The sequence below is a fragment of the Lasioglossum baleicum genome, chromosome 20, assembly GCF_051020765.1.
Source record: "Lasioglossum baleicum chromosome 20, iyLasBale1, whole genome shotgun sequence".
In the NCBI taxonomy this organism is placed as follows: Eukaryota; Metazoa; Arthropoda; class Insecta; order Hymenoptera; family Halictidae; genus Lasioglossum; species Lasioglossum baleicum.
The window spans coordinates 5074210-5087261 of NC_134948.1; the positions used below are offsets into that span (position 1 = coordinate 5074210).

General features: G+C 40.6%; 1 protein-coding gene across 2 annotated transcripts in view; it reads right to left on the reverse strand.

Annotated features, from left to right (window-relative positions):
- Positions 1-13052, reverse strand: part of LOC143218737 (solute carrier family 7 member 14) — a 99401-nt gene that overhangs the window by 47185 nt on the left and 39164 nt on the right. For both annotated transcript variants that reach the window (XM_076444141.1, XM_076444140.1), the window contains exons 3-4: positions 9030-9183; positions 2902-3132 (exon numbers count right to left, since the gene is read on the reverse strand). In XM_076444141.1, the coding sequence (XP_076300256.1) occupies positions 2902-3132; positions 9030-9183 (385 nt within the window). The remainder of the gene's footprint in view (positions 1-2901; positions 3133-9029; positions 9184-13052) is intronic.

Genomic DNA, 13052 nt, shown 5'->3' on the forward strand with positions numbered 1-13052 from the left:
CCTTGAGTCCCCAATGAACCACTTTTTGTTGATGTCATTTCTTGATCACTTCAAAATGCTCTTTTTCGTCCAAAAAATTACCAGTTGTAGATGCATTTCCTTCCTATAAGATTCTGGGGTCAAGTTTGTTCAAAAATTAATACAGCTTGCGAAAAATATTTTTTTTGTGGTGTGTCATTTGCAGGCTCCAGCGAAAGGGGTTCTTAATATGGTACACCTTGAGTCCCTAATGAACCACTTTTTGTTGATGTCATTTCTTGATCACTTCAAAATGCTCTTTTTCGTCCAAAAAATTACCAGTTGTAGATGCATTTCATTCCTATAAGATTCTGGGGTCAAGTTTGTTCAAAAATTAATACAGCTTGCGAAAAATATTTTTTTTGTGGTGTGTCATTTGCAGGCTCCAGCGAAAGGGGTTCTTAATATGGTACACCTTGAGTCCCTAATGAACCACTTTTTGTTGATGTAATTTCTTGATCACTTTAGAATGCTCTTTTTCGTCCAAAAAATTACCAGTTGTAGATGCATTTCCTCCCTATAAGATTCTGGGGTCAAAATCTCTGTCATTCGGTGAAAACGAATGTCCTGATACCAAGAATTTATGGTCGATTTATCAACTGACACATGGACTTAGGCCACTTTCAAAATACAAATTTGTATCATTCTATTAACCAGCTAATTTCCTTTTCACAAAATCTTGGTGATTTGAAATATATTAGTTACAATTTGCTGTAGAATGGAAAGATAACGTAGAAATGTAAATATTAAAATTGCTAGCTTGATTCTTTTCGAAAATGGACTTGGGCCACTTTCAAAATAAACGGCTCATATAAATTGTTATATTCGTAGACAAAATCACCAACAAAATTACCAACCATATCCCAACCAACTCCCAACCATAAATGCAACCAGAGGGAGGGCATCCTCGGACGCGACCCGCGGGTTCTCCGAAACGCGAAAGAGATTTCTCCGAAGGAAGAGACCGCGGAAGCGCGGAGAACAATGCAGAATTGATTTCCGTCGGCCGGAGAGAGTGCACTCGAGTTTGTCGCATCGGATTCTGCTTCTGTCGGGTGTTTAAACTCGCAGAAAAAATGTCCGCACGGCGGTGCACTCAAGAAGGCCGTGCCGCGTTGAAAAACGGTGTCGACGAGGCGACACCCTCGTTCCTCTCCCCTCTCATCCCCTCGGTAACCACGCCGCGAAAATAATTCACGAAAGCGCTACACCACCCCCGCAATTATCAAGTTCGCCCTCTCGAGCACAACGGGCCGAAGAAATTTTCGCTCGAACAACAAGAAACTTGCATCTCGACCCGCGCTGCGAACAGCTTAACGAGTCACGGCAACGCGCGATTCCCTGATAAGACACGCCTCGCCTCGCCTAGCCTTGCCCCATCTAACGGGTGATTCGTTAATAACCTTCGATTTCATTGGGGGTGGACAGGTGTTTTCCTCGGGTTTCGTACACAATGGAATTATTCTAGATTGGAAGAAATGTTTAATTATCAAGCTAAAGAGCAGCTCCGACTGCAAAGGGCTAACAAAGAAAATACATTTCTACTTCACATCAGTTTGTTGCGATCAGTGTTGTGCTAATTCAATTACGCAATTGAATTACATTATATTACAATTATATAATAATCCAATTACGTTGTAACTGAATTACATAATTCAAACCTTTCAATTAATTCAATTACTGAGTATTTTAATCAGATGTGCAATTGAAATACAATGTAATTGAAATACAATATAATTGAAATACAATGTAATTGAAATACAATATAATGGAAATACAATATAATTGAAATACAATATAATTGAAATACAATATAATTAAAATACAGCTCTTCAAATTATAGCCCAGAACTTTGAAGAAATGCGATATATATTTTTATGTTTTTCTTTCACATACTTGTTTGCTGTCTATGCGGCGCAGTTTCTATTCCTCGCCCTCCTTCATAATAAGTAACGCTATTTTATAATTGTACTCCAATTGCAATTACGTATTACATTGTAATTTAATTGAATGAAGATCTAAATTATAAATTACGATATAATTGAATTGCAATGTATTTTATAATTGTACTCCATTGCAATTACGAATTACATTGTAATTTAATTGAATGAAGATCTAAATTATAAATTACGATATAATTGAATTGCAATGTATTTTATAATTGTACTCCATTGCAATTACGAATTACATTGTATCTTAATTGAATGAAGATCTGAATTATAAATTACAATATAACTGAATTACAATGTAATTCAATTACCTTGTAATTCTAATTCCTGGAGTAATTCAAATTGTAATTCTGCACAACTCTGGTTGCAATTCAGTTGAAAAGTTTATGTTTTGCATTAAGACCCGCTGTCTATTAATTACCATGTAATTCAGATTAGTTCGCGCTCCGATTGGTCCGTGTTTTTCGTTAATAACTCCTTAACAAAGCCCCGGAGAAGATTTTTCCACAGGAAAATGTTGCTTCAAATGATCTCAGGAACCTCCCATTTCCGGATGTTCAAGGAATTATGAGACACACTTGAAGAAATGTTTAATTTTCTAGCTAAAGTAAAATTGTGTTTTGCATTAAGACCCGCTGTCCATTAATTACCATGTAATTCAGACATTATTCGCGGAGTGTAATATGAATCAATAAAGGAGCTATTGGACAAAAGTCAATGTCAATATCGGACAATTTAGGGATAACAAAAGTACGTTTAAATGCCGGCAAAAAAATCGGTCGATCGCATTCGTGTTTCTAATTGGCGTCTAGTACAGTTGAGAGCCGTTCACCCTCGAACGAACTCCGTCGAAACTATCGGCGAAAGCGTGAAAATGGAGGACCGCGTTGTTCGTTAATTAGCGGGGGATTAAAATTGGAATGGTTCGACTCACCGAATATGGTTCCCACGCTGCTTGCTATCGCATCGGAAACGGCGCCGTCCGACAGGGCATCCAGACAGGCGCTAAGGGCGCAGGCACACGCGCTCGTACCTATAAGGTACTCCAGCACCATGTTCCATCCAATAATGAATGCTATTAACTCGCCTACCGTCACGTAACTGTACATGTACGCGCTGCCCGTGGTGTGAGGCACTCGTACACCGAACTCGGCGTAACACGCTCCTGCGAACACACATAATTCCGAGAACGTCAACAGAACTCTCTTTCTAACGATGAGGTTAAACTTCCCTTTGCGTAACCAGCAATTTTTGCCTTTTTCCTACGTAATCCGGTAGATTTTGGGTGAGAGAATGCCAAAAATCCACGTCTCAATCCTAGGAGATCAGTGGTTTCAAAGTTATGATTGTTCAAAGTTGAGCGATTTCTGGTTACGCGTGAATTTTCTCGCAATCCTACCCGGAACTCGCCCAAGCATTTAAGGGGGAACTATACCCTACTGAAGTAACTAGAAAATAACTATTTATCAATGTTATAAACCTCTATGCAAAAAAAAAGTTTTGGTAACATTGATAAACACGCAACTGCCTAATGAACATGAGATGGTGTTGCTTGTTATTTCCATATTCTATTCAGCTCGTCGCGAATGGCGCTATACAGGGCAGGTGGCACTAGCATTAGTGCCACCGATGAGAATATCTACCTCGTCTGTGTCAATTTTGCTATGATTCCACGTTGATAGCAGTGCAGCAGTGAAATGTTGCACAATATCGCAGCACTGATTGACAGTCCTCCTGACTAGGCGCCATCTCGTCTAAGCGAACTGAACTAAAATGTCTTCATGGGGACATCTATTTCTTGAACTCTGTCTTCATGGGGAAATCTATGCTAATGTGAATGAAATCACGCGCCTCGACTTTTTGTCCTTATACGAGCATATTTTCAGCTGCACAAAGGTTCGTTGAACCTTCCTCTTTAGAATGAGCCCTCACACAGCCCAAACTTTGCTCAAATAAGGACAAACACCGACAGCGCGCAGACCCACTTTTTCGGACCCAAAATCTAGTAAGATCCTAGTAAATAGCAAATATCTAGCAAATAACTAGAATCTTACCAGATTTTCGATCGAAAAAGTGGGTCTGCGCGCTGTCGGTTTTCGTCCTTATTTGAGCAAAGTTTGGGCTGTGTGAGGGCTCATTCTAAAGAGGAAGGTTCAACGCGCTGCGCCCTGGTCATCTCATAAGTCATAAAGTCTTTTGGAGACAGAAAAATGCATTGAAATGTGCTGGTTTTTTTTCCTAGATTGTTTCTCTACTTTGGGCCCTCATATTATTAGTTATAAACATAATCTCGTTAACCTCGTAACCAGGGCGCAGTGTGTTTAACCTTCCTCTTTAGAATAAGCCCTCACTCAGCCCAAAATTTTCTGAAATAAGGACGAAAACCGACAGCGCGCAAACCCATGTTTCGAGCCATTTTTCTAGTAAGATTCTAGTTCCTTTCTAGTTACAAATCGAGGGTATACTACCCCCTTAAGTTATTCCCTGGGAAAGGCAACTCGATCAATTAGTCGATTCGGTGGGCGAAGGGCCGCGATCGATTTCGAGAATGATCGATCGGAAGAAGCGGGGGAGATATCTCATTGTCCCTGGAGCGTTGCCGGTATGGTTCCAGCCCCTAATCCGGCTCCATTATTTACCCGAACGCCGCACGGATCCGAAACGGGAAAACAAAGGCGCCGCGTTCGATATCAACGCGATCGGAACACGGCTCCTCTATGCTCTTTGCTCTTCGCCGGAGCCCCTAGGGCCTCGAGCATCGCCGATATACCTGTCCGACCTGGACGAACAGCATCGCGTGCCTCGCTTCCAACAGCTCCCGGAAGCTTCTACACAGAGGAAACGTGTTGGCTCGTTCTGCAATGACAGAGAAGTATGGTCGCCCCTTCGCCAGTAGCAGAGATTCGCAGACATGGCGTCAGACTCTGCAGTAGAACGAGTATTCTAGTCTTCAGATTAGGGATGTCGATTTTTAATCGATTATTTAAAAAATCGATCATTTTCATAATACAAATCGATTTTTAGAATCGATTCTTCAAGATCCGATTTTTACAAATAATCGATTCTGAAATTGTAAAAATAATCGATTTTTATGGCAAATTGTATGACTGTACGTGGAGATTTGGTAAATCTCTAGTGAATTATATTAGAGATTCCAATAAATAAATTAAGATGAAGTTTATTAACAAAACTTTAATAGAATTAAATTCTTTGATCACAATATATTTTAGATCCTACCTCATTGATGGCAAACTATTGATTAAACAAATTGTATTTTGTCAATGACAAGAAAATAACTAATTTAAACATTTGAATTTAACGCCAACTTCACAACGCTAACTTCACATTGGTGAGTGTCGCTACAGTCGCCACATTTAATTGAAGTTTATTAACAAAACTTTAATAGAATTAAATTCTTTGATCACAATATTTTTAGATCCAACTTCATTGATGGCAAACTATTGATTAAACAAATTGTATTTTGTCAATGACAAGAAAATAACTAATTTAAACATTTGAATTTAACGCCAACTTCACAACGCTAACTTCACGTTGGTGAGTGTCGCTACAGTCGCCACATTTAATTGAAGTCTATTAACAAAACTTTAATAGAATTAAATTCTTTGATCACAATATATTTTAGATCCTACCTCATTGATGGCAAACTATTGATTAAACAAATTGTATTTTGTCAATGACAAGAAAATAACTAATTTAAACATTTGAATTTAACGCCAACTTCACAACGCTAACTTCACATTGGTGAGTGTCGCTACAGTCGCCACATTTAATTGAAGTTTATTAACAAAACTTTAATAGAATTAAATTCTTTGATCACAATATTTTTAGATCCAACTTCATTGATGGCAAACTATTGATTAAACAAATTGTATTTTGTCAATGACAAGAAAATAACTAATTTAAACATTTGAATTTAACGCCAACTTCACAACGCTAACTTCACATTGGTGAGTGTCGCTACAGTCGCCACAGAGACCTGTATAAAGAGATCTAATTAGCATCAAAAGTAACTATACAAATTTTCCTAAAACGCGACAATTCTACTGCGCATAATGATTCTAACGGAACTCGTTCATTGGCTAATTCCCTACTCGTACTCGGCCGACCACGCGACCATTGGCTGACGCGCAACAACATGCGCGAAACAAGTACGTAATAAATTTTTCAACTTCTTCGATTTTCATATACTCACTTTTCCTATAAGTGCATAAAGATCCGCAGTCTAATAATTATTATTACTTTGTTTCTTTAATAAAAGAGTCCAACAAAATTTCGATCTTCGTTTTTTTTTTTATCATCTTTAGACATTTCTAAAAAAAATCGATTATTTTGTAAACGATTTTTTAGTGGATCGATTCTTGAAGCTTCGATTATAATCGATTCAGAAAAATCGATCTTTTTGAAAATAATCGGCGTTCCTACTTCAGATGCCTCTACTTGACCTTACAATAAATTTTTTTAAAATTCTTCGTTCTTCAATGATAATTCTTATCGGGCTGAACGGAAAGTTCAGCATGGAATGTATTAAATGTTAAAGCGAAATAAATTTCTAATCGCGCTCTACCAGACATCCGTTCAATTATTTATTCAATGCTTTCTACATAAATGAATTTTCTTGTTATCACATCCACCGCTGCAGGTGCGCTTTCAGTGTTACACGTCGGCTTCCAAACTTTTATTTCGTCAAGTCCATTTTTAACCGACTTCGAAAAAGGAGGAGGTTACTCAATTCGATCTGTATGTTGCTTTTTTCCCGATTTTTTTTCTATGTATGTTCACCGATTACGCCGAGATGGATGGACAATCGGAACGAAACCTTTTGCATCTTGTAGAATATGTTCCCGGGATGGTCCCGTGCAAAAACAATTTTACATTTTTTTATTACTTACGATTTTATTTGCGAAAATGTAGGGTGGTGATGCCGTTGTGAACTCCGCTGAATGTTAGATATTAGATCGATTACGGCTTTCAGATATTTATAAATTACGATTTGGAATATGACGGCTGACAGAGATAAAAAGTGTGAAATAAAGAAAATTAAACCGACAACGAAAAAACGCACTAAAAAGTATAAAATAATTTCCATTTAATTGATGTGAATACGCACGAACTTAAATACAATACAATCTTTTCGGAGGCGGCGCAAAAGTTAAAAATTTTCCAAACGACAGATGTTGCTGATTATGATTTCATTGGAATATGGTGGGCATGGAAATCAGTAGGTGGGAGAGAAGATATATTAATATGTGAAAGCATATGTAGAAGAATTCAAGGATTTTCGTAATTTCCAGTGTCGAAAAATTTTTCAATTTTGCGCCGCTTCCGAAAAGATTGTATTTTATTTAAGTTCGTGTGTATTCACATAAATTAAACGGAAATTATTTTAATACTTTTTAGTGCGTTTTCTCGAAGTCCGTTTAATTATTTTTTATGCCACGGAAGCTCTGCAGGGTAGCTAAGCTGGCACTCAAAGCGTTAAGTGGTATGCGCTCGCACGTGGTCGGATGGGTTGCAGTGGCGAGAGATCGGCGGTGGTCGGGCCGATCGAGGGAGTTAAAGCATCCTTAAATTGGAAACGAGCGGACTCGCCGGACTTCGATCGGGTTGTACAATCAAGGTAACGAGGGCGATAGAGGTGTGCTCGTAATTCAGTACCGAGGTAGCTATGGACTCGAAATGTTGAGACAAGTCATTACCGAGCTCATTTACGGTGTAAAAATAATACGTGGTCGAGTAGGGTTGGCGAGTGTGGGTGGTTTGGTCTCGGTTATAAGAAAATGAGGGGCGATCGCGTGTCCGGGTTGCGGGCTGGTTTATCCGAGTAACTCGAGACGGTACGTGGTCGGACACGGCTAAACATAACAATATTGCACGGGCGGACGTAAGTGGAACAGGATCTCGTGGCCGATCCGGACGTCAGCAAGATAAATCAGACCCGGCGCGGAAATCGAATAGCTCAAGGTAGAACGCAGAGTTGGGCGTTATTCGAATGAAATTTCATTCGCATAACCAGCGAATAAAAATTTATTCGTAAAAACCCAGCGAATAAAAATTTATTCGTAAAAACCCAACGAATAAAGATTCATTCGAATAACCCAGCGAATAAAAATTTATTCGTAAAAACCCAGCGAATAAAAATTTATTCGTAAAAACCCAGCGAATAAAAATTTATTCGAACAACCCAGCGAATAAAGATTCATTCGAATAAGCCAGCGAATAAAAATTTATTCGAATAGCATAGCTCAGCGAATAATGGTGTCGAATGACATCGCGTCACCGACCAGTGTTGGGCAAAATTTATTTCGAATAACGAAGAAAGAATAACGAATAAATCCCAGGATTTATTCGAGAATAACGAATAACGATTTTATTCGCTGGAAATTATTCGTAGCTAACGAATAACGCTTTATTCGTTATTCGTTAGTCACGAATAATTTTTCAAAGGTATTCTAAACGTACGATAAAAGAAATCACTCGGAAATTCATCGGAGGGTATGTTTTTCTTTGAGAAATAGGATGCGTCTACATTTTTGATACGCAGTAGTGTATAAGCAGAGGCTCGCGTGTGTCGTGTAGAACGAGTCTATATTTGGTCGGACGTCCGAGGCGGTGTGCCGTTGCAATATTTATTTTCCACCGGGAAGAGCTTTCCCTGACCCAGAGGGGCTTAGAAAGACAGACGCAAGATCCGTTTGTAATCTCCGGCCTTCGTCGATGATAATTGATTTCTCGCAGAAATTCCGCGTTATACGGTTCAATCTTCTACTAGCGAGCGAGTTTAAACACTTCTGTAAGTGGAAAAGAATTGGATTCCCCAGCGTTCCCCAACGCGGAACCGTTCCTGACAACCTGTCCGGCGCTCCCGCCATGCGACCCCCGTAAATCTAATCCGACAGCGTTACCCGCGCCGCGCACCCGGTAAATTCCGTCGCGAGAATTCCTGTCGCCGGCAGAACGGAAACAACGTTGTTTGAATACCATCGTCCCGCCGAAAGATAGCTCTACCGAGTGTCGTTCTTTAATTAATTCCTTACGACTTACCGGAAAAAATGGAAGCAATGGCCGCGATAATGAATGAGAAGACGACGCCTGGCCCGGCGACGCTGCGCGCCACCATCCCCGCGACCAGGTACATCCCTGTACCCACGCAGGAGCCAACTCCCAATGACGTCAGGTCCAGAGTCGTCAGGCACTTCTGCAAATCGAGAAAAACATCTTCAAGTTCCCACCATCCGTACACCGGAAACACCTACATTCGGTCGCAAAAAATGTCCATTTATAAAGAAAGCCATTCTGACCGTATTCTATAAATTACTAATTCGAATATTGTATGAGGTGTTGTAAAGAATTAGAGTAGAAAGATTATATCGCACGAATAATATTCGTAACAATCTCACAGCTTGTGGTAATTGAGTAGTGGCCACAATATTTAATAATGTGAACAATATTGTGGCGTAAACTTTACTTTACCGGACTAAAAAATTTGGTATGTAATCCAGTAGATTTGTACCCGGGGCGGCTGCAGACCGAAGTTTCGATCCTGTAGAATCAATGGTTCAGGAGCTATGATTGCTTAAAGTTGAGCAATCTGCAGTGTGTTTGACAGGTAATCTTTTTGTTCGAAACTTGGAAATCAAGTTTAAACTACACTTTATTAAGTGAACCAAATTTTATCAACCCCCAGCGCTCGAGTGAAAATTTGCTGTACCATTATTCACAATATGGCAGCTTTTTACTTTACCGGACTCAAAATTTGTGTCTTCCTGCTATAAATTATGATGCATTTGGTATGTAATCCAGTAGATTTACTCGGGGCGGCTGTTGAGTTAAAGTTGAGCAATCTGCAGTGTTTTTGACAGGTAATCTTTTTGTTCGAAACTTGGAAATCAAGTTTAAACTACACTTTATTAAGTGAACCAAATTTTATCAACCCCTAGCGCTCGAGTGAAAAATTGCTGTACCATTATTCACAATATGGCAGCTTTTTACTTTACCGGACTCACAATTTGTGCCTTTCTGCTATAAATTATGATGTATTTGGTATGTAATCCAGTAGATTTACTCGGGGCGGCTGTTGAGTTAAAGTTGAGCAATCTGCAGTGTTTTTGACAGGTAATCTTTTTGTTCGAAACTTGGAAATCAAGTTTAAACTACACTTTATTAAGTGAACCAAATTTTATCAACCCCCAGCGCTCGAGTGAAAAATTGCTGTACCATTATTCACAATATGGCAGCTTTTTACTTTACCGGACTCACAATTTGTGCCTTTCTGCTATAAATTATGATGTATTTGGTATGTAATCCAGTAGATTTGTACTCGGGGCGGCTGCAGATCGAAGTTTCGATCCTGTAGAATCAATGGTTCAGGAGCTATGGTTGCTTAAAGTTGAGCAATCTGCAGTGTTTTTGACAGGTAAGGGCGCCGCCATATTGGTAGTGACGGTCGCGCGCCGCTTACCGAGTTGGTTGTGATTAGGTCGGGAGGGAGGCGGCAAAGACCGGCGGTTCTGCTCGGTAAGCGGCTCGCGGTCGTCACTACAAACCAATATGGCGGCGCCCTTACCTCTTAAAACACTGCAGATTGCTCAACTTTAATCAAGCATAACTCTTGAACCATTGGTCCTACAAGATCGAAACTTCGATCTGCAGCCGCCTCGCGTACAAATCTACTGCATTACATACCAAATACATCATAATTTATAGCAGAAAGGCACAAATTGTGAGTCCGGTAAAGTAAAAAGCTGCCATATTGTGAATAATGGTACAGCAATTTTTCACTCGAGCGCTAGCGGTTGATAAAATTTGGTTCACTTAATAAAGTGTAGTTTAAACTTGATTTCCAAGTTTCGAACAAAAAGATTACCTGTCAAACACACTGCAGATTGCTCAACTTTAACTCAACAGCCGCCCCGAGTAAATCTACTGGATTACATACCAAATACATCATAATTTATAGCAGAAAGGCACAAATTGTGAGTCCGGTAAAGTAAAAAGCTGCCATATTGTGAATAATGGTACAGCAATTTTTCACTCGAGCGCTAGGGTTTGATTTTGGTTCACTTAATAAAGTGTGGTTTAAACTTGATTTCCAGATTTCGAACCAAAAGATGTCGGTGATGTAATGCAACCCATGTGCACTCAGAGCGTAGAATTGTGCACCATCAATTATGTGACTGACTGTACAGCTCAACCAGATCCGTATTTCTACGTACGAGGTAGAATATCGGAGGATCGGCGGACAAAGGCCCGTCGCTATTTAAAAAGGATCGAATCGAAAGTGCAGCTACCCGAGACCTTCGAAAACAGTCCGGCTCGAGCCGTTCCGGTGCAACCATCTACAGCCTTCCTCGCGAAAAATGAAACCGGTGTGCGGCGGTCTGGTGGCCCAGTTCCCGACAACAAATAGCCTGGCGGCGTTCTTGTTTCAATCGCGAAGAACCACGCCGCCGCGGCGTTCCATAAGCGTCGATATCCGGGCCGATACTTGCACAAAATTCCTGGCTAACTTGTAGCGGCTTGGCGAAACAATGGCCGAGGGTCGCCCGGGGGAGCGTTTCGCGTTTCCCATTTCGCGACTCGAGTTTCGCGATTCCGGTACCCCGGTCCCCGCGGTCTCGCCTAAACAACCGCGAAACTTTCCCAATAAACGGAGCTCGGTTCCGCGACGCTTGTTACTGGGCGTTGCCGAACGGAAAAACCGCCCTCGATCGAGCGGAAGCTTCGAGGGCGGCGAATGTGTCCATCAAAATTTGATATTGGCCGAGAAAATAAACAGGAAACGAAATAAAAGTAATTGAACGGAGGCGAGGAATATTTAGGGGAGGCGAGGAATATTCAGGGGAGCCGAGGAATATTTAGGGGAGCCGAGGGGAGAGGGAAAGGGGTGCGAATTTGAAACCAGCCAAGGAGAATGTATTTTCCATTAGAAAATAAGTAGGAGTCAAAACGAAAATAATTAAACAGGAGCGAGGAATATTCAGAGGGATTATGGTGAGGGACCGAGGGGAGAGGGAAAGGGGTGCGAATTTAAAACCAGGCAAGGAGAATGTATTTTCCATTAGAAAATAAGTAGGAGTCAAAACGAAAATAATTAAACAGGAGGGAGGAATATTCAGGGGAGCCGAGGAATATTTAGGGGAGCCGAGGGGAGAGGGAAAGGGGTGCGAATTTGAAACCAGCCAAGGAGAATGTATTTTCCATTAGAAAATAAGTAGGAGTCAAAACGAAAATAATTAAACAGGAGCGAGGAATATTCAGAGGGATTATGGTGGGGGACCGAGGGGAGAGGGAAAGGGGTGCGAATTTGAAACCAGCCAAGGAGAATGTATTTTCCATTAGAAAATAAGTAGGAGTCAAAAATAAAATAATTAAACAGGAGCGAGGAATATTCAGAGGGATTGTGGTGAGGGACCGAGGGGAGAGGGAAAGGGGTGCGAATTTGAAACCAGGCAAGGAGAATGTATTTTCCATTAGAAAATAAGTAGGAGTCCAAAATAAAATAATTAAACAGGAGCGAGGAATATTCAGAGGGATTGTGGTGAGGGACCGAGGGGAGAGGGAAAGGGGTGCGAATTTGAAACCAGGCAAGGAGAATGTATTTTCCATTAGAAAATAAGTAGGAGTCAAAACGAAAATAATTAAACAGGAGGGAGGAATATTCAGGGGAGCCGAGGAATATTTAGGGGAGCCGAGGGGAGAGGGAAAGGGGTGCGAATTTGAAACCAGCCAAGGAGAATGTATTTTCCATTAGAAAATAAGTAGGAGTCAAAACGAAAATAATTAAACAGGAGCGAGGAATATTCAGAGGGATTATGGTTGGGGACCGAGGGGAGAGGGAAAGGGGTGCGAATTTGAAACCAGCCAAGGAGAATGTATTTTCCATTAGAAAATAAGTAGGAGTCAAAACGAAAATAGTTAAACAGGAGCGAGGAATATTCAGAGGGATTGTGGTGAGGGACCGAGGGGAGAGGGAAAGGGGTGCGAATTTGAAACCAGCCAAGGAGAATGTATTTTCCATTAGAAAATAAGTAGGAGTCAAAAATAAAATAATTAAACAGGAGCGGG